This window comes from Podarcis cretensis (assembly GCF_951804945.1).
Source record: "Podarcis cretensis genome assembly, chromosome: 10".
In the NCBI taxonomy this organism is placed as follows: Eukaryota; Metazoa; Chordata; class Lepidosauria; order Squamata; family Lacertidae; genus Podarcis; species Podarcis cretensis.
The window spans coordinates 23,814,102-23,836,873 of NC_137179.1; the positions used below are offsets into that span (position 1 = coordinate 23,814,102).

General features: G+C 43.4%; 1 protein-coding gene and 1 long non-coding RNA gene across 5 annotated transcripts in view; one reads left to right on the forward strand and one right to left on the reverse strand.

The window, feature by feature from the left end:
* The window catches only part of HIPK2 (homeodomain interacting protein kinase 2), a 174,194-nt gene that overhangs the window by 48,573 nt on the left and 102,849 nt on the right, over positions 1-22,772 (reverse strand). For all 4 annotated transcript variants that reach the window (XM_079992216.1, XM_079992217.1, XM_079992218.1 and 1 more), the window contains exon 3: positions 3,001-3,124. In XM_079992216.1, the coding sequence (XP_079848342.1) occupies positions 3,001-3,124 (124 nt within the window). The remainder of the gene's footprint in view (positions 1-3,000; positions 3,125-22,772) is intronic.
* Positions 3-2,912, forward strand: LOC307225397. The gene is made up of 2 exons (XR_013842970.1): positions 3-1,725; positions 1,893-2,912. It is a non-coding gene; the product is annotated as an uncharacterized lncRNA (long non-coding RNA).

Consider the following 22,772-nt stretch of genomic DNA (forward strand, 5'->3'; position numbering starts at 1 on the left):
AAGAGAAGGATAAGAAAGAAGCCCAGATTTATCTTGCCGGGATCTGCAGTAGGTTGGGGGCTGGAATAGGGGAGGGGGGTCTTTAGGTATCTAAAGCAGCAGAAGAAATAATGGGAGGAAATGGGAGTGAGGGCATGGAAAGTTTGCCTCAAACCAAGGACTGAAAAGGAAGGCAAGGGCCCACAAACTTTAACCATTAGTAATATTTATGATGTATTAAGAGGCTAAATAACTAGGTGCTATAAAATTATCTTTCCTTCTGCAGTTAAACTCCACCGCACTCCTCCTTTAGCCTTTGAAGCCTGCGGACATACGTTGCTTTATCCATAAACTGCAAAGATAAAGGGAGAGCAGTGAAGGTATAAGAGTGTGTGTATGCCTTGCGGGCATGCTTTATTTGCCAAAGAGCCTTTAACAACTTTTGGCTTTGATCCTCAAATGTTAATTTCAGGAGGACTTGTTTGAGCAAGATGCCATGAAGGCTGGGTTGCGTCCCCTCCGCCATCTTTTTCCGACTGAAATAAGTTTAGGTCTGTATGTTCCATCCCACTAAACAGATCTCACCACGGACAACTGGTAGCCCCAGGGCACATCCTACATGAAGATGCACCCAACCACTTCAGTAGGGTTCAGATGAGCATCACAATGTGGATAGGAAGGCATAAGAATAATTGTCTACACCCCTAGACAAAGAAGCTGAGGTCAAGTGCATCCTTTGGGTGCAGCGGGTCCCAGGAATAAATCCCTGGAGTCCCTGGTTTTAAGAAGAAGCAGACTGAGACTCTGGAGAGCTGCTGCCCGTCAAAGTGGACAGTACTGTGCTGGACTGATAATCCAATCTGGTACAAAGCACACCTTCCTAAGCACCCATTAGCTATATGAGCAGAAATCTGTTTCCATGGAAGGCTCTTCTTTGCTAGATTGGAGCATATTTGCTGAATTTGTGGTATGGCCATTAAAACTCTTCTGTCTGCTTGCCTCGTAATGGTTTTAAAACATGAACCTATTTTATACTGCAAATGTGTTCTATTTTCTTTTGACTGTTATTTGATTGGTTCTAATATTTTTAGAGCTGGTGCCAATTATCATAATACTGTCTACTGGTTTAAGCTGCCATTTTTGTTTTTTATATTATTATTTCATTATTGCCAAATGAACAAACAAACAAATTTCTTGAACAGAAGCAAGGAGGCGAACTGGGGCTTTGAACCAACCATCTTCCAAATGTCACCTCTAGAGAAAGTCTCAAAGACCGTGGCAGTGAAACTGGGAACTGGGAAAGGCAGCTCCAAATTTTGAAAAACTAGATTTTGGCTGCGTAGACTTTTGCGCTGATTATAGTCGCAGATATTTGGCATTCAATGGATGGTTGAGTAAAAGGTAGGGTTGCCACCATTTTTTCTGGCCTTGCTCCTGTTTCTTTAAGCAGCAGCCCGATAAACAGGCAAAATGTTCTGCAGCATGGAGAGAAGCGATGTGCAAGGCTTTATCTGCTTAATTGCCTTTGTGTCGTACCACTGCTAAAGGCACTGGAACAAAACAGGCGATAATGCCAGTAACAGGCTCACCAACTTTTTTTTCTGAGAAGCTCAACAGCTGCTTGACAATAAGCAAAGTTTGTGCAGGCAACGTTTTTCCCATCACTGTGCTACCTTCAGTGTTAAACCGAACGGTGGGCTCCTAGAAAACAACCTAGCCCAAGGATCTCCCTGACCTTTGACTTAGGCCAGTGGCGTAGCGTGGGGGGTGCAGGGGGGGCCGGCCGCACCGGGCGAAACATCTGGGGGTTAGGGTTAGGGGTAGGGTTAGGGGGCGCAAATCCACGGGTTAGGGGGCGCAAATTACTTGCCTTGCCCCGGGTGCTGACAACCCACGCTACGCCACTGACTTAGGCCTCTGCTGCTGCCCCTCCTATGGCGATGATGCAAGAGGAGTGTTAACGTGAATGAGCGCTCACTTGCTTCTCAATCCTTAGTATGGGAATGGGGAACTTGCAGCCCTTCTGAGGTTCTTGGACTACAATTCCCATCATCCCTGACCGTACTGGTAGGGGTTGATGGAAGATGGAGTCAAGCCATGCCTGGAGGGCCACAGGTTCTCCACCTCTGCCTCAGAACATGTCTTCAGTGGCAACAAGAGGCAACTGATACTGCAATGTAGATAACAAATAAACCTGCATTGATACTTGCTGTTACAGTAGAGTAAGGATGCCTGCTTTGTTCACTGTTTGACCAGACACCCATCTACAGAGCTTCCTAGCCACCTGGAAGTTAGACTCTTGCTTGACAGATCACCTAGGCGGTCAGCCCTTAAAGGCACAGTACTACCAAAACACTACAGACGAACAATTAAAAAGTGGTCTCAGGAGTTAAAAGTACAGGTAAGGTCATTTCAAGATAGTAAGGAAGAGCGAAGAGGAAGGAGGGACATAAAGACACATGAAGATAGAAAAGGACTAGAGTCATACACAATCTTTGTCTTTATGGGCATTGCTGGTCCAAAACCGAGCTGGCTTTCCACTCTTAACTCCCAATGCAATAAAGAGGTCTCACCACAGAGTTAAAAAGGTACAGAGTGGCACTACTTGTTGAACTGGGGCCATGCAGCACCTTGGTGTTGCAGTGGGAGATAAGAGAATGTAGTCTGAAGTTACAGGAAACCCCCACCTTGATGAAGGCAAGCTGGGCTGGGGCTGGTCAGTGACTGGGTGACCAGCAGGAAACCATATCTGGGCTGCCTTGGGTCCCATGATAGTGGAAAGGTGAGATATAAATGCCATAAAATACTGTAGACAGATCAAGCAATCCACCCACCTTGTTCAACACACTCTGGCCAATGAAGAATCATGACCAATGGCAGCTCAGTTTCCCCCCCTGAAACTCCAGATTGCGTGTCACTCTTGCCTCCCCCCCCCCCCAATTCCCTCCTCCCCTCAATCTCTATGGGAGGAAAGTACGGACCACTCTTGCCCAAGTAAATAAAAGAGGCAGCAATACCAACCTGGTCGTACTCTGAAGCTCCTGGATATAGCGGCCAGCCCAAGAAAAGCTCTGCAATTACACACCCCAGAGACCACATGTCAATTGCTTCACAGAAGGGTAAACCGAGGATGATTTCAGGGGCTCTGTGGAAGAACAACAGGAGAGAGAGAGCATTAGCTATTGCAAAACATAGCTGTTTCATTATGAGATGGACAGGGGTGAGGGACCTGTAACCTTCCAGATGTCGCTGGACTACAACTCCCATGATCCCTGACCATTGGCCATGCTGGTTGGGTCTGATGGGAGTTAAAGTCCAACCACATCAGACATCAAATAGACTGTTTGTGTTCTACAGGCATCCTGCAATAGAAAAATAAGGCTTATATTGCAATCCTACTAGTTACGCTTACTCAGAAGTAATCCCAACAGGACTGACTGACAAGTAAGTGAATGCAAGATTATAGCTTTAAAGCATTTATTGTGCAGATAACTATGGGTATAACTAAAAGGAAAAAAGGACTAAGAGTTCTCAAAAGGCCACCCTCCCCACAAAAAAGTTTATTAGAATTGTTAATGCCTAGCAAGTTTCGGGAGGAAATTACTTCCTTGATGCAATTTTTAATGCTGCAACACTACACAAAAAAAGATACAACTGAGACTTCTTCATTGGCCAAAAGGCACAGAGAACCTGTCCATAAAAAGGTGTTAACTTCTGTTGCCAGAAACAGGATTATTATTATTATCTATTTCATTTCTATGCCGCTTTATACTTTTAAGTTAAAAAATCTCAATGTAGTTTACAACCTACATTAAAACATCCAATAATACAACAATCCTGAATAAAACTTTACTGAAAAAAAAGTTAAATATAAAGTATACATTCAAAGCAACATAATTAACAGGAAATAAAAATAGTATCTTAAAAGGTTTCAAAAGGAAACATTACAGAGGAGGTCAAGTACAGAATGCACATTTAACGCAGCAAAGTTCTAAAAAAAAACACTTTAAAACATTTCAAAAGAAAACATTCCTAAATGAAGTAAAATGTACATTTGGAACAGCATAATAAGCAAGTGCATGGCCCTGAGCTGAAGGAACAACCCCTTTTAGAAACTGATAAATTACTGCACTTTTTGCCTTTGTCTGGCCTTTAAGATTTTCTCATAGAGGTGTTTGGTTTTTTTTAGTTTTGTTTTAGGGGCTGATATACAACTATTTATAATATTTGTTTCTGATTTGTATTATTGGAGATTAAATGTTTTTTTTTTCCTCTCTCTGCTGCCATTATTATTATTTTGGGGGGAGGCTATTCTTCCTTTCCACTATATATGCAGCACTCAAGTTCGTTATTGTAAGCTGCTTTTAATACATTTTGGAAAAGCAGTGTAACTTGATTAATGACTACAGGCCAGTTCAGATATTTTCTTCCATTGTAAGAGCAGTCCCATTTTGTTTAACAGTGTATGGTGAGATCTCCCAGATCTCAGCTGCAGCAGGATCCACAATCTGTAAATACTGGGGAGAGGTATGCATTTGCTCAATTTTCACTGCATAGTTAAATTCATTATCTTTCAAACCCAGGAAGTCAGATTTCTTAAAACACACACACACAACCCTGCAATCAGTAAGTTGACAAGAAGCTAGACCTTAGGAAAATCCCATGGGGGAAAAGGTCAGCTCAGCCGGTCTCCAAGCCCATTTAAGCCTTTGACAGACAGCCAAGTGTTTCTATCTCTCCCCCCCCCCCCAATCCTGTCTAGAGTCCCTTTTACATTTCTTTGTGATGAATATTTAACCCATTTTCACCAAAAAGGGAAAGTCTTGCTTGAAATTATTGAGACCCAGGTTCACACACATGGCAGCTTAACTGCTCCTCAGACTGAAACCATGTGCATGCAAAAGATTTCAGATATTCTGTATCTTTAATTAATTTGTTCAATATACGGCATTTCGGCCGAAGCATGCAGGAGTGAGGAAAGCTGCACCTACCAAAATTATATTGCTAATATGCAAGCCCTGTCCTCCTTTACATCTGGTTGCTCTTAGCAAAAGCAATATGAATGCCTGGGATAGCTCAGTTGGTAGAGCATAAGACCTTTAATCTCAGGGTTGTGAGTTTGAGCCCTATGTTGAATAAAAGATTCCTGCGTTGCAGAAGTTGGACTGGATGAGCCTCAGGGGTCCCTTCCAACGTTACAATTCTATGATTTCATGACCTGCCACACAGTCAGCTACTGAGCCTAGGAACTATGGCTGTACTCAGGTGATCCTCCAAATTACTCTTTGCAAGATCCTGAAAAAGCACAGCTCATATTATCCTCTCCTCCTCTTTGGCACGGGGCTTAATTCATTGCATTCAGTTTTAATCAAACCACAGTTTCCTATCATCATGCCCCCAACAGGAAACTGTGGTTTGCCTGATTTTTCCATACCAGGATTGCAAACCACAATTTGATCTCGGTTTGCAATCTTGGTCTGAAGCGATCACTTGAACCACAGTTTGTTGGTTTTGTTGTACAGCAAACTATGGTTTGAATTAAACAGGATGCAATTATTTCAGCCCTAGGCATGAGAGGAGAAGGGAAGGAGCAATGTGCAAACAAATCCAAGTTTGGAGGATTTGCTGAAAGCAGTTCAAGGGATATTCTTTTTAGGCACTAGTTAAGAGGAAAAAAGGGACGCAGGTGGCGCTGTGGGTTAAACCACAGAGCCTAGGACTTGCCAATCAGAAGGTCGGCAGTTCGAATCCCTGCGACGGGGTGAGCTCCCGTTGCTCGGTCCCTGCTCCTGCCAACTTAGCCATTTGAAAGCATGTCAAAGTGCAAGTAGATAAATAGATACCGCTCCGGCGGGAAGGTAAACAGCGTTTCCGTGCACTGTTCTGGTTCGCCAGAAGTGGCTTAGTCATGCTGGCCACATGACCCGGAATCTGTACGCCGGCTCCCTCCGCCAATAAAGTGAGATGAGCGCCGCAACCCCAGAGTCGGTCACGACTGGACCTAATGGTCAGGGGTCCCTTTACCTTTACCTTAAGAGGAATAAAAGAGAGCAGCTTTTCCTCACACCCTTGTAGGGAAATTTCATCATGGAAATGGACACTGTCTGCAGCCATGGGGCTGATGGTGAAAGCAAAAGGACAAGAGCAATTGGGTATATACAGAGTGAGTCTTTTAAAAGAGGCCCTGTAGAACATGTGTACTCTGTATCCATAGGGCCTCTTTTAAAGGACTCACCCTGTATATGCTCCATAGGGCTCCCTCCAGATGGGTTAATACGGGCTTGGGTTGAGTTCCTCTTCTCTCTCCTGACCATCACCAAAAAAATCTGGTGCTGGACCTGCCTAAAGGCACCATTACTCTAGATCTTATACTGTATGTTTCTACCTGGAAGAACAGTTTTTCAGCTTTCCACTTTGGGTGGTTTGATGTATATACACAACCCCAACGGATAGGAGCGAGACCCTCTGTGAACTGCCTGGAAAACACATCCTTCTGATGTAAAATAATCAATACGAACATCCTGTAACTATCCACTTGATCATTGTTTGTATCTCAGAAGGGAATAGAGCAGCTTTCATGAACACAGCACAGCGTTCGCTTCAAAAGGATTCACTCGCAATTTTTCCCAGCCCCTTTTCTGTGTATGTGTGTGAAATTGCAGCTTGACGTGCTTCTCAGAGCAAAGGAGGAGACTTTTCCCCACCCACTTACTGCTGAGTTATCAAGCTCATCTGACAGCTTATTTGACCGCACATGCTCAGGCGGTCTAAGCTAGTAACCAAGTCTCTGCAACCAGCCTCTGGGAACACAGCCTGGGAGAAACTTGTTCTCCTGTCGTATCAATGCAATTATGCAAAGCAAATTCCACAGTCTGGTATGCTACTGCATTTGGGAAAATACACAGGCTCCCTATAAGCCTGGTCCTCTGGGTTGGAGCACTCCAAATCTGCACCATTTTTTAATGTTAGGATCAGTGCATTAGGCTTACACCAAGGGAAACAAGGCTTTGCTGTGATACCTATCTATGCTGTGCACGCCTTCTTCCACCCTGTTCCAAACCTCTTGTCCTGAAAGATGGGAGATCTTGTGCAGTGTCAACTCCTCCTTCACTTTCTCCCCTACACACACACACACACACACACACACACACACACACACACTACAGCAGGCAAGAATCTTAGATCAGCATGTGTGAAAGCCAAGCTGTACAATCAGCAAACTTGTATGATCATCCTTGATGTGCTAGTTTTATACATGCAGGGGAGCCGTTCGCAGCATAGCTGTCAACCGTCCCTTATTTGGTGGGAAAGTCCCTTATCCCAGCGCTGTGTCCCGCTGCTGTCCCTTATTGATGATGTCCCTTAAATTTCCCGGGTTTCAAAGGAAGCAGCTCCTCTCCCTCCCTCCCTGCCGGCCAGGGAGGAGGGAGGCTCCAACTGTGTTGCTTGGCTGCTTGCTCAACCAATAAGGAGTCTAAGAACAACTGGGGGGTGGAGCTTGCATGCCTTGTGCTGATCAAATCGGCCGCATTGCCTGGGGACTCGCCTTTGCTCAGCGCTTCCCAGCGGAGAGGTGACGGCGGTTTTCCTTGCTGCATCCCCTTTGCCAGGTTGCTGCGCTGTGGGAACCACCACTTGAGGCTTCGTTTGGCCTTTGGCTTGGAGGGGCTCAGAAGTTGAACACACCTGTGCTTGGAAAATCCCTTATTTTGGCTGCTGGTCCCTTATTTTCAAATCTGTAAGTTGACAGCTATGGTTCCCAGCACGTATAAAATATGGGGAGCCATTCAGACATTTGATCCACCAACTGAGGGCTGAAGTTCTGCAGTCTGCCAACAGATACATGTTATGTCTCTGCTGATCATGCAACTCAGATCAAGCACGCAGATAGCGGGGATGCAAAAAGCTTCATTGCCATGCTTTTCAGAAGAAGGCTATTAGAAAAGAACAGCTGATTATTTCTGGAACTGTCCTGTAATGTTGACCATTACTTACCACATTCCATGCAATGAGTTCCAATCAGCAGAGTTGTGGTGTATGGGAAATAAATGTTTCCTTTTGTTCATTATCGCCTTGCTGTATACTGATTACACTGCATGCTTTGTTCAGATCAAGTTATTATGTAAAACACTAAGGAGGTTTCCACTCTTGACACTAAAAGTGCTTTTTTGTATTTTGCAGATCTGTAATGTGAATATTAAAACCTACACAGCTAGAATGTAGAATCAATTTCAAATGGTCCTCGTCCTCTTTATATATCCCACGTTATCAACATGCATATAAATAGCAGAAGAGAGGGTCAAAGGTGCTTTTAGTGTCATCTGTGAAAATGCCCTGCACAATATATGTGTAACATTTACGTAGTTAAAAATGTTAAATATATTACATACTTGCCCCCTCCCCCGCCAAAGTAAGCTGACAGTTTAAAATGTCTTGTTTATCCATTTGGAAGTTAGTCTGCAATTTGCAGCAACCAGGAATGAGAAAGCAGTCTTTTATTTTCTTACCAAGGGACAAAATGATACCAAATTTTGGGTAGTGCAGGGACAGAGAGGACTGCTGAAGAGTAAAGATTTCTGAGAGCACAAAAGAGTAAAAAGTTTGAACACCATGTTTTGCACTGGAATTTTATTTAAACAGCTTCATCTAGGCCTGCAATAAATACAGTGGCGCCTCGCAAGACGAAATTAATTCGTTCCGCGAGTTTTTTCGTCTTGCGATTTTTTCGTCTTGCGAAGCACAGACTTTGGAAAAGCTTCAAAAATACCAAAGTCTTCAAAAACCTCAAAAAAGGCTACCACACCGCGTGCTATGAGTTGCTCCTCGAAGTGAATGCACGGTTTTAAGAAAAAGGAAACAAACTTGCAAGACAAAGGAAACAAACTTGCAAGACGTTTTCGTCTTGCGAAGCAAGCCCATAGGAAATCCGTCTTGCGAAGCAACTCAAAAAACGAAAAACTCTTTTGTTTTGCGAGTTTTTCGTCTTGCGAGGCATTCGTCTTGCGAGGTACCACTGTACACAGAATAGATACAGTCATACCTCGGGTTGAAGTAGCTTCAAGTTAAATATTTTCGGGTTGCGCTCCACGGCGACCCAGAAGTAACGGAGTGCGTTACTTCCGAGTTTCGCTGCTCACGCATGCGCAGACGCTCAAAATGACGTCACGTGCATGCGCGGAAGCAGCAAAATGCGACCCGCGCAGACGCGTGTTATGTTTACTTCAGGATGCGAACGGGGCTCCAGAAAAAGATCCCATTCGTATCCAGAGGTACCACTGTACCTGCATATTCATTTTGGTCAAGTGCTCTGACAACTATGTTCTGAAACTAGCTTTTACCCTCTTAAGTGTCATCTCATCGTCTCAATGTATTGTTTTTATTTATGGGACACAAAGGCTGGCATGAGTAAAATGGGAGAGGGGGAGGAAGCTAAAGCTATCTTCAGATGTCTTAGATAGCAGTTATAACCTACAGGCAGCTAAAATCAGCTGCCCACTTCCTCAGTTCCCACCCCTTCTACCCTGTATTCAAATCTAATTCCTGCATCAAGCAATTGGGGAAGATTTGGATCAAAGTGCCTGTCACGCTGCTGGGGTTTGGGCCCCCCGCTCCTTCCATCCCTGTCTTCCCCTTGGAACCGAATAACAGCAGGACTTGCATCTTTGCAACAGCTGTTTCATTTTGGTTTGGGACCTGCCATCCTCAACCTCTCAAGTTGCGAAACCAGCACACCGGGGCCCGGAGCTTTCCTCCTCACTCTGCTCACAATTCCCTGGCGGAAGAAGCCTCGCCTCGCCATTGGTCGGCCCTCGCCATGTGACTGTCTGCCAACGTTCCACCTGCCTCCAGCAGAATATTTACTTTAGTGACCCTGCTCTGTGGCAGGGTAATTTCATTGTCTGGTGTTTCTGTCAGAGAAATTAATTACTGCTCCTACTCACCAGCTCCCTCGGCCGCACGTCACAGAAACATTAAAAGCAACTGCCAGGGACTTTCAGCTTCCACAGCTTGGGCTGTTTGGGAGCTAGATCCTCTCTGAATGCCAAACCTGCCTCAGGATACCATATAACACCTGCAGGAACTTAGCCAGTGCAGGAATGGATTTTATTGCCTGTTCCTAGCAGGACAAGCATACACATATTGAAAAATGGGGAGGGGAGGCATAAAGCCGCATGCAACCCCCCACTATCTTGGCCATCCACTTAGAGAACACTTGGTTCTCAAACTTAATCCGTTCCGGAAGTCCGTTCCAAAACCAAAATGTTCCAAAACCAAGGTGCGCTTTCCCATAGAAAGTAATGCAAAACGGATTAATCCGTCCTGGACTTATAAAAACAACCCCTAAAACAGCAATTTAACATGAATTTTACTATCTAACAAGACCACTGATCCATAAAATGAAAGCAATAAACAATGAACTGCAGTCACACAATCAATCAATCAGTAGCTGAACTGGGTTCCATACAGTCACAAAAACAAAACAAAAAAAGCCGCAAAAACAAAAACGCAAAATAAATAGCAAAAACAGACAGACCTCAGCATAACACTCAAAATGGAAGTGTGGCACTCAAATCGTCAGCGTTAACACTCAAATTGTCAGCATAACACTCAAATCGGAAGCGTAACACTCAAAACGGAGCACGTTCGGCTTTCAAAAAAAGTTCACAAACGGGAACAATTGCTTCTGGGTTTGCAGAGTTTGGGTTCCAAGTTGTCTGAGGACCAAGGTACCACTGTATTACAAATAGATAAAGCATCCAGGGCCTCTTCACAACTGCAATAAATGTCCGACGCAGAAAAGCATTTCTGTGTAAGGAATGGTGCACAACTTAAGTGCAGATCACCTGCAGTAAAAGACCAAACTGAAGGGGGACGTAGCTCAGATGTAATGGCAAACCACAGTTTATCATTAGGAGAACGGGCCTACATGAGACTCAACACTCCCTTTGCCTCTCTGTTTTGTGTACGCGAGGCGACCTCCGCATTTTCTTTTGAACTAACCACGCAGTTCTACATTTCAACTGAACTTTGGGGTGTAACCTAAGCACAGCTAGCAGCCACCCACTGAAGAAAGAGCTCTCAAGTCCGATGGTGCAGTTGCATCCTGCATGGTTGATCTTGCATTGGGGTGACATGGCCTCCAATATCCCTTCCAACACGAGGATTCCATAATATGCTGAAGTACAGCATAGATTCCAGTAATGTCTTTTGGTACATTAATGTCACTCCTGGAAAAGAACTTTGAGCCACTCTGTTGAGCAGACATGTCCCCTTGCAAGCTCCAGGACACTTGAATATGGCCCAAGACTTCTTATTGGAAACCCATATACCCCAACTTTTTCCTTGTACCCTCACCCATCCCTAGGAAGCTCTTAGCTCAGCTTTCAGTACCCTCTAGATGTTTTGGACTACAACTCCCATTAGCCCCAGTTGGCACAAGATCTCCAGGGCTGATGGGAGATGTAGTCTAAAACCATTGGAAGGTACCAAATTGGTGAAGGCTGTCTCAGCTCTTCTGGCTTATACTGTATGTATCTGAAAACATAACAGCTAAAAATGTTTAATAAAAACGATAAGCAAAGAAATAAATAAGAAGCTTAAATTTCGTATGCTTTGCAACACTCCATAGTACTTGCAGAAGTCTGGATCAATTATTTTTTTCATGTCTGAGGGTAACCAAGTTCAAAATACTGCACTGCAAATGCAACATGCTCATCAATTGAAAATTTAACATCTGGCATCTTTAGGAAAGTGATATACCAATCATGCTAATTGCATGCAATGAAAATATGCAAATTAGCTGAGGACCTCTTGTTCAAGACATGTTCCTGATGGGACCTTATGTGCTATGCAAGTTTCTCATCTCTGCCCTGTAATCCATTCACAGGCTGCATGCCGTGGCATCTTGGTTTTTTATCTCTCCTTTGAAAATGGTATTTGTTTTGACACCTTCCCAGCCTTCCAGCTCAGCTTTTTAACCTGTTTTCCAGAGACTTGGGATTTCATAGGTCACACAGAGTTGAATTGCAGCTCCTGAGCCTGAAGAGTGAAATATTTAATAAGAAGAAACACTCTCCTGCTTCTGCTTTTGTACTCTCATACTGTCCATGAAACAGTGTGACTCCACTTTGCAGAGCTGGCGCAGTTGCTGTGAAAAGCAGTGTACTGTTGCGCCTAGAGCAGCCTTCCTGGCAAGCTGGTGCTCTTCATACTTTGTTGGACTACAACTCTCATCAGATTGGCCAATGGTCAGGGATGATGGGAGTTGCAGTTCAGCAACATTTGGAGGGCAACAAGTTGAGAAAGGCTGGGCTAGAGGAGGGTTTCCCAAACTTGGGACTCCGGCTGTTTTTGGACTACAACTCCCATCATCCCTAGTGGTCAGGGATGATGGGAATTGTATTCCAAATACAGCCAGAGACCCAAGTCTGGGGAACCCTGGGCTGGAGCATTGGATTTGAGGACAGGTAAACTCATGGCCAGCTTATGAAGCCTGATGGCACCTTTGACAGCACACTGATCAGTAGGAATGAGCATGTGATCCTGATTCACTGTGCTGTGAAAAGCTTCACCTGCCGATTTCTACATATTTCTACAAACTCCTGCTAACGGAACAGGGTCAGGCTAAGCTGTTAAGACCGGTTGGCTGCCTTCGGCTCAAGGCTATTCTCAGCTGTAAAGGTCAAACAGCACCTCAACTCTGAGCCCAATGTTTTTCAAAGTGCATTCAAAGAACTCGAGGGTTCCTGCAAAACTTTACATGGGTTCTTCAAAAAGAAGACCATTAACGGTGCACAAATACTCCTGGAATGCAGATAGACCACTGCTAGCTGCTGCAATCACACCTTGCAATGCACACCATACTGGAATGGGTGCGTTTCCAGGGCACATCCCAGGATTCTAAATTCCCCTTCTATGAATATTCCAACACACAGAGGGGAAGTGGGACTGTGCCCCCCGGTTCTGATCACATAGAGAGCCTTACACATATGGATGTAGACTCCCCTATTCACAAGCGGATAGCTCAGTTGGTTAGAACATGGTGCTGATAACACCATGGTCACAGGTTTGATCCCCTGCATGGGACAGCTGCATATTCCTGCACTGCAGGGGCTTGGACTACAATTCTAAGTTGAACTGAACACTCAGACACTGGAGAGCATGTTCAGGAGGCACACAGACATCAAGGATGGGAGAAGCAGGCCATATATCCAGTCATCCCTGCACTAGATATATGGAGGGAGATGTAAACATCCCCTTTCAGAGTCCCAGTGAGGCCCAATACGTTTTGGCTCAAGTGTCTTATTCAGGGGTTTATTTGTTTCTTTTCATACTGTTAAAAAAACCCATCAACTTCAAAGGCCTTGCGGGGCAAAAGCTTAGGAGAATTTAGTAATAAATATTCATCCTTTCCAGCATCTTTTTTTTTAAAAAAATATTTCTACTGAAACTTTTCAGCATCAAATACAATAAAAACAGGTTAATCTAAATAAAAATGAAAACAGGAAATAACACAAAAGAAAAGAAAAAGGGAAAGAAGAAAAAGAAGAAAATACAAAGCCCTCTATCCGAGGTAGATCTTAAACTGTGTCTCACACAAAAGTGTGTAGACCCTCCCAGCTCTCACCTGGGAGCTTCCCTTTTTTCTGCCAGCATCTTTGAGATACATTTCTCCTTTCTCTTTATATCATTGGATGCTTCCCGGTTTTGTGTATATAATCCTCTGTAAAGCAGACTCGCAGCAGTTCTTTAGCAGACAAGGGTCCTCAGGTGGCGAAATTCCTTGAATGTGTAAAAAGGGCTTGTATGACATAAAGCTTTTTATGGGGTAGGACCACTGGTCCATTTATCTTGCTAATGTCAACAATGGCAGCATCTCTCCAGGACTTCAGCCAGGAGTCCTTTCAGCCCTACCTGGAGATGCCAAGGATTGAATCTGGGACCTTTTGCACACAAAGCATACACTCTGCCGTTAAACTACAGACGTTATCCCATGGTGGGCTTTTGAAAACTACTGCCTTAACCTCTTTGACAACAGAGCTGCTGTGGGCGATGGGATGCAAATATAATAAATAAGTTGTTCATCTCATATCCACCTCGAGAGCAGGAAGCCATAGACTTAACAGTTCCACACTAAGCAGACTTATTTGGAAAGAAATTTTCCAAAATAGAATCACAGAGTTGGAAGGACTGTACAATTGATGAGTGGCAGCTGAATATGCGAACTGACTCCACTGGAAAAAGAAAACTGCGTGTGAGGTGATACACATGGTTCCTTTGCAGCGTTGTGCAGTTGTGTCGGACCATTTATTGACAGAAGCAAGATGCTGCATGGATGTGTGAACCAGGCCTTGTTTTTAAGCAGACAAACCATATCCAGGATTGCAGGCCCAACACATAATTATAGACACCCTGATAAGCATTCCAGGCTTCCTCAAACAGCAGTGCTGGGTCAGGAATTACAGCTAAAGCCTAACCGCAGGTCAATTTACTGTTCTCTCCTTTTTCTTTCATTCAGAGGCTATGGGTTAAGACCTCAGAGGACTTCAATAAGCTGGAAGGAATGAAGTCAGACAACATTCAGGGGTAGGTTTGGGTTACATAGCCTAAGTATAATGTGCAGCAACTATATATTCATCACTGACATGGTAACTGCTAGCCCTTGGTTTCCATAACTAAAATGTTAGGTAATTGAGGGTGTCATAGAGAGGTGAGGGGCAGATTTAACCATGCCTTCCCCCCACTCCTCAAGTATGTGCACTGTTATTTCTGTCTTCTTAAAACAGAGGGCAGGTTACAGAGCAGTTACTTTTGGCCTTGATAAGTATAATTTTACCAAGTGGTTTCTGGAGCCTGTAATTACCACAGAGTATTTAATAGCAAATAGGCTATAGAGCCTATGATTGAAAATTCCACCTTGGCCCATTTTGCTTCTGACACCTGCTATTAAGACTTTAGTAGTAGCCAGAGTCAAAAAAAGACTTCCCTTCATACACTGCTGCTTCTTAATATTCATTTGTTTGTTTACAATGTTTTAATTGACCTTCATCAAAAAAAGGATGTCAGGGGAGTTTACACATCTCTCCAGTTAAAATAACAAAATACACAATAAAACGGTAAAATAAAAAATCAAGTGAGAAGTCCTGCTATTAAAAGAATCCAAATCATGAAACAAAACTGAAGCAGGGATCCTAATAAAACAAACGAACAGCATTGCTCCGCCTTAAAGAGGTGTGTTTTCAGGCCATGCCTAAAACTCAGTAAGGAAGGAGCCAATTGTACCCCTAGGGGGCAACAGCTCCTTGGAAGGGGTAAGGTCTTCTTCTGGGGAGCCGAATCTGGACTTCTCTCTGTCCAGGTCCTACATAACATTGACTCTCATTGACACCTGCCATTTGTCTGTGATATGGCACAGAGGGTACCACAAGATCTAACCTAACTGACCACATGTTTCCACTTGCGCGAAACCACCCCTATTAATTTTGGCATGCTCTCTGAGGGAAGTACAGCAGTATAAACTCCCATTTTATTCAGTGCGGCATGACCAAATAAATAGGCATGTTTCTATTAGCAGGCTGTAAGCAGTATGATGGCAGCAGCGTAGACATCCAAACAGATATACCTTATAAAGTAGGCAAGAGTCTGGAAGGGAAACACCTGTTCAATTTAAGAGCAGCTAGAGGGAAGCACACAAACACAGCTCACAAAAGACTGAAGCCTTGAGCTGGAGGACACAGCACAGCTGTTCTCAGAAACAAGACAAAAGCTTTAGTTATGGTTGTTCCCGTCTGACACACCCTTTCCCCTCTTCATGTTGTTTACTGAAAGGAAGGGTTGAAATTTCACAGACGGAACAACTGATAGTAGCTTGTGCATCTCGGGGGATGCAGTACACAGCAAAATACTTTTCTTAAAAAAAAACCCCAACAACCCTAGGAAATATAGATCACAACTGCCCTGCTTAATCTATCAATAAACCTATCAGAAAAGTATGTGGTATGCAACCATTTGCAGCCATCATTCAGCAGCTGCTCCCCTTTCTTTCCATACCCGACGGAGAAACTATTCAAATGGTCCCCGATTAAGCATATTCTTAAATCAGATTTCCATTTCAAAGAGGAGCTAAGCCTAGTTGAAGTGCTCAGCCAAACCAGCACCAGTAAGTGAGCCAAAAGGGTACAGTGGTTAGACTGTTGAACTAGAAGCCCAGGTAGCAATCCCCACTCAGGGTAATGAGAATTGTTAAGAGACCCCTATTCCCCACACAGAACCACAATTCTGAGAGTGGTTTAACAATCAATCCTTCTCCACAGGGACCTCTGGGAAGGGGATGGGGCGTCTCCTAAAAACTCTCAGCATCCTTAACAATCTACGGTACCCAGGATTATTTGGGGAAAGCCAGGATACTGCCTTAAATGTATGGTGTAGATGTCTATTGTTCTCAGGATAACCTACTGTACCTCCCAAGGTTGTTTTGAGGACAAGGATGAGTAAGGAGAACAATGTCCATCATCTGAAGATCCTTGGAGGAAGGGTAGAATCAAAATAAATAATGTGTCTCAGGATTTACAGCACACAGAAAGAAGTGTGATCATGTAAGAGGAAAAAAAAAAAGAACAGAGCTGTTGATTGGCTTGAATAGCATACCTACCAATTCTAACTAAATAACAGTGGGTTTATGTGCCTGTCGGGTGTTGATTCCCAGCATCGCTTGGGTTTAGAGATAAAAGCCTTAACCACTTGGCTAGCTTTCAAGGCCTTGCAAGTACCAAACTTGATACACCCTCCTCTGTCGTTTTTCAAGTCACCCCGATTTCCCAAGGTCTGATTGGCTTCCTGTCTTCTGATAGCAAGAAAACAGAGAAGTTCTGAAAACCCAACCATGAACCCACCTAAGCTGAGATATTTGTTCATCTCTGAACCGATGCACATGCATAGAATTATACTGGTCTGACAATGGGCTAATATTCTTCCATCAATGTAGAATGAGGTGGTGCTGCTGAGGCAATGGGAATAAGAGGGGAGGGTGATGTGATGGACAAAAGAGGCTATTCAAAGAGCCTCTTCTTCCCGCCCCTGAAGTGTGGGGAACTGCATAATGTGGAAGGGAGGGAGGGGGGTGAAATAATACTGTGCAAACAAAAGCCCTTCCTATGCAAAATCCTGAAAAGATGACTCACAATAGATTGGGTGCTGCATACTCCATCTTTCCGAGGAGGCATCTGACCACCAGGGGAAGAATGACTATTATGGGGTTCCATTCATGCCAATGCAATGAAAGTTAATTCTCCCCTGGACTGTGCAGTTCATGCAAACTGATCTTCCTAGCTCCCAAGAAAAATATCCAACAGTGCTAAACTTTTGTCTCAAAACATTTTTTTGTTGTTGTATATGTTCCAGTTAATGTCCAAAATGTAAACAGTTGGAGGGAGTGATCTAATGAATGAGCAAAGGGAGCGGTGAATGAGGGTGAATTCATTATCAACAGAAAACACCATCATTTCAAGTGCAATTTGGGATTGGCAGTATACAGCTTTTGATCATTCAGTGACATATTATAGATATATCACAGTTACAATAATCAGTTCAAATACAGGACTCTGCTTTTCCCACATCTTCTCTTATCTGTCCTCCAGTTCTGCCTGACACACTTTCACCTCTATCTTTGGCTTATGGGTAATATGCAGAACACAGCTGACAATTCAAGTACGGAAAGCTGGCTTAGGACGTTTTAACGGAAGCAGGCTTGTCTGGTGAAATATCTGGAGGACTGCAATTTCCTTAGTGTCCCTTTGTTTTTCTCCCTGAACTGAGGGAAAACAAAAACAGCTGCTGAAACAGTCAAGATTTCCAGGCCCAAGACAGGCAAAAAAGAAAACTGAACAGAATTCTGTGGGTGACAAACTTATTTTCTTATTCTGTGAACCACCCTGAGAACCTGTGATGAAGGGCAGTATAATAATAATAATAATAATAATAATAATAATAATAATAATAATAATAATATTTTCAGGTCCTCAAAAGGATTTATCCGGACCCACATTCAATAAGTGCAGGGGGGGACTACCGTTCAGTTACCCTATCCTTGAGTATTAAGTCATAGTTAAAATACATTAAGATGACGAGTAACTAATCTAAGTTAAGTGAACTTGAGTATGTGTCCTTAGGCTATGTTTAAATATCTCTCTAAGCAGCAAAGGGTAGAATTTGGAAAGATTCCAGTTTGATTTGTTTCAAATTTGTCTTCCGTTTTCCCTGCAGTAAATGCCATTTCTTAATGTGACTGCTTAACAAATAGCTGATGTATTCCACAAAAATGGTCAAGAAACTGCTTTTTAATAGGAATTCTTCTGGCTGAAGGGAATTCAATTGTCACTCCACAGAAATGCAAACAACCCAGTCCAAAGTCACAAGCACAAAGAGCTATGCTTCTCATTCAGCAGGCACCCGGTTTTGTATGCATTTTTACTAACATGCGCAGTGAACACAACTGCGTGTTATAAAAGGTTGTTGGCACCAGTTTCTAACCCAGTGCCTCCCTGATCATTTTGTTTAGCAAAACTCCTCCATGGCAATAAACAGAATCAAACTCATCCTCTGCCTCTCCCTGTATGTGTGTTTTGTAAAAAGTGCCAGCTGGGGAGGAACAGGGAATGCATGTGACTGCTACAGAGTTCTTAAACCTCATCTGCAGGCATCACAAGAAATATTGCTCGGGAGAAGCAATTCAAAACTGTTGAAGCACACACAGAGAATGTGACAATCCAAATTCAAAAGGTCAAGCCGAGTCAAGTTCAAACAGCAGGTGATTCGACCGGAGAGTTATTTCTCCATGGCGACGTTTTTGTATTTGGGGACCACATCATATATTCTGGAAAAAAACTCCTTTTGTTTCTTAATGTGTAGAATGCCTACTTTTCCCAACCCCCTTTTGGCATTTAGTATTCCCACTGTCAAATGAACTGACCAGTTTGATTCAGAATCCCCACCCACTTTTCTGATCAAAATACAGAATATTGTGTATTAATCTGACCAAGGGCTCATCCTCACTTCCCCTTGTCCTGTGCCTAGAATGCCTAAATGTTTTTCGCTTGTCTCATGATTCCTAGGCATGGGTCAGATCAGATTTTTGGTGGTCCCACTGCTTCCCCCAAGGAAACCCACAGCTTACTGCTGCATCAGAACGAATGTCCATCTGCAGAAAAACCAATTGACATAGTGGGTTTTCCCAGGGAAAAGTAGCAGGACAAAGCAAAAGTCTAGACAAGCCCTAATAGGTGCATCCTGGTTTCTCCTCTTTTTCAGCACAGAGGTTTCTGCATCCTGTCTACCACATCCAATCCCGTAAGAAGCTGCTTTCAACTTTTTTTTTGGGGGGGGGGGAGCGCTAATCACGAATGCCGCCCTAACCAAGATTTTTTTCTCCCAGAAGACGAAAGGACAGACAGCTTAAATTGCTACTGAAAGATAAATGCTATAAAAAGATAACTGCAGAAACAAATTAATTAACAAGAAAGTTAATACGAAAGTGCAATCTAGGAGAATCATAACACTGCACAATGCCTACTGGAAAACACAGTGTGGAAACACAATAATTATTGATAAACTTGAAAGATGTGAGGTTTATTGTGCAAGTTTTACTGGTGCTACTGCTTCTGACCCAGTTTTTAACATTCCTTTTACAATGCAGTACCTGTTGCCTTAGGGGCAGCAGGTGGCGCTGTGGGTTAAAGCCTCAGCGCCTAGGGCTTGCCGATCGAAAGGTCGGCGGTTCGAATCCCTGCGGCGGGGTGCGCTCCCGCTGCTCGGTCCCAGCGCCTGCCAACCTAGCAGTTCGAAAGCACCCCCGGGTGCAAGTAGATAAATAGGGACCGCTTACCAGCGGGAAGGTAAACGGCGTTTCCGTGTGCGGCTCTGGCTCTGGCCAGAGCAGCGATGTCACGCTGGCCACGTGACCCGGAAGTGTCTCCGGACAGCGCTGGCCCCTGGCCTCTTAAGTGAGATGGGCACACAACCCCAGAGTCTGTCAAGACTGGCCTGTACGGGCAGGGGTACCTTTACCTTTACCTACCTGTTGCCTTGTGGAATTGTGGCTTTTTGATTGATATATTGCCATGCTGTCATATATTTTAAATGGTGGAAAAGAACCCTATTCTTTCCTGCATGAGTGGCAGTGGCATAATCATGAAAACCATGGGGAAATTAGTGAAAATCTCCCAAAATTTTCTGTGTAATGATGGTTGCAAATAGGTTTTTCCTTAAAACAATTCACATGCAAATGAGTGCTAAACTTTCCCTTGGTTTCCATAATTTACTTTTACATCATGTGAAAGATCACATAAAACATGAAAATGAACAAGTAAGAAAGTATTAGGAAGATGGAACAGGCACCATCTGAGCACAGTCTTATTTTTTCCTGTGCTATCATCTCTGGTCAAACTTTGAGGGGCACACTCCTTTGCAAATACCAAAAATGTTTTCTTCTATATCACTTAATTGTTGGTGAGGTTGCAACAAACTTGGTACATGTTATCATTTATGGCTGTTGGTTCAAGATTGTTTTGGAATTAATTTTGACAGAAATGATAAATATTGCTAAGGAAACTTGTTTGTTGTCCAAAATTAATGTTTCTGAATATTTGTTATGATACCAATGTAAATATATTGTCAAAAGAATTGGTATTGTATTTGATCTTGGTAACACACATAGTAGTAACAACATGGAAAACAGCCCAGAATCTTACACTGGACTGGATGTTTGGTAACGCTCACTCTGGAATATAGCTGTACTGGAGAAAAGCACACCTAGAGATTTCAGCAAGAACTAGAAACTCCAGACACTTTTTATATGTTTTGGCATTCCTTTGAGACATTTGCAGCAGAACCACCATTTTGAAGATGACCCTCAGAGCAAGCCTAGCCAATCTGGAATTATACCTGATGATCTGATAAAGTTGATAGTCCTTACTCGCGCGCTGTTATAGTTTGGTTTTTCATCTTTTAATTTTTGCCAGTTGTTATCATTGTTCTCTCCGTTTTATATACATTATAAAATGAAAAAAAAGAAGAAGCTTTGAGGAGTTCAGAAGCACAGAAGAAGAAACATGTTTATAAGAATGGGGTGAATGTACGGTATTTGTGCCAATGATATTGCATCACCTTCAGCTCTCTCAAAAAGATATCCTCTGCCTCCAGTTTGATATTACTGTTATGAAGTTAACGGTCACTAATGGCAATGCATGGATGAATAAGCAATCTGGAACTGTTTCCATAACTCGGGAGTATGCGAGGAATGGGACTTTTCTTTAAAGAAAAGTCTATATCCAAAAGAAACTATATCCAAAAGAAAAGAAAGTCTATAAGCCAAAAGAAACTCTTTATCACTTGTACATAACAGACCAGTTTTCATATTCCACCAGTCCAGGCCAGCAAATGCAGACATAAGAACACTCTCTGAAACACAAGAGTTTCTCCACCATAGTCTGAGAAAAGGAGAAACTGAAACGCCCATTTTGCATGGTTAAAGGTAAAGGTAAAGGTACCCCTGCCCGTACGGGCCAGTCTTGACAGACTCTGGGGTTGTGCGCCCATCTCACTTAAGAGGCCAGGGGCCAGCGCTGTCCGGAGACACTTCCGGGTCACGTGGCCAGCGTGACGAAGCTGCTCTGGCCAGAGCCAGAGCCAGAGCCGCACACGGAAATGCCGTTTACCTTGTTACTCTGGATTAAATGAGATAGTGATCCTTGGCCTCTCCAGGGTACAACAGGATGAGATCCCCCCCCCCTTAAATCCTGGAGATCTACTGCCAGTTGGTGCAGGCCATACAGAGCTGATCTGATTCAGCGTAATACAGCTTCTTATGCTTACTCCACAAACAAATGCCACACAATTTTTAACAAAATGTCATTCGGTGAGAAATGAATATAATCGGGATTTTCCAACTTTTTTAAAAGGCAGCTAAAATGTAAGAAGCTCCCACCTAAACCCATTACTGGAAACAACACGCTGGTAAGGAATAATTATATTTCCTTTATCGTTCTAAGGGGAGGCTTATGATAAGGTCAAAGTGAAAATGATGCAGGCTATTGATCACAAGTCATCTATCCCAGAAAGGTTACTATGCTCAGATGTCATTTTTAGAGCTGTAACGACCACGCTGTCTCCACCCTGCATCAGAGCTGTATCTCTTTACTCACAGCTGAATATAAACTACCACAAACTTGCTAATTAAGCCGGGCTGGGATTTTTTAACCGCTTGCAGCACCCCATACTGACAAAGCAGCAGGTAGATTTTGCACCGTGGCTCTTGTTAATCTGGAAGGGTGGAAAAAATAATGAAAATGGATCTGGTGGATGGATTACTACTTTTGGCACACATTTCAGGCTGAAACCAAAACCAGGTGCTTCATATGTCTCATAAGACTTATATGCACAGACATATTTTGACAGAAACTACCCAATACTTGCGATGTCAATATTCCAACCTTTTTAGCCCTTGCTAAAGTATATCTGAAGGAGCGTCTCCACCCCCATCGTTCAACCCAGACTTCTGACGGTTCCCTCACTGTAAGAAGCGAAGTTACAAGGAACCAGGCAGAGGGCCTTCTCGGTAGTGGCGCCCTCCCTGTGGAACGCCCTCCCATCAGATGTCAAGGAAATAAACAACTATCTGACGTTTAGAAGACATCTGAAGGCAGCCCTGTTCAGGGAAGTTTTTAATGACTGATGTTTTAATGTATTTTTAATCTTTTGTTGGAAGCCACCCAGAGTGGTATAAATTGCTTGTTTGTTTG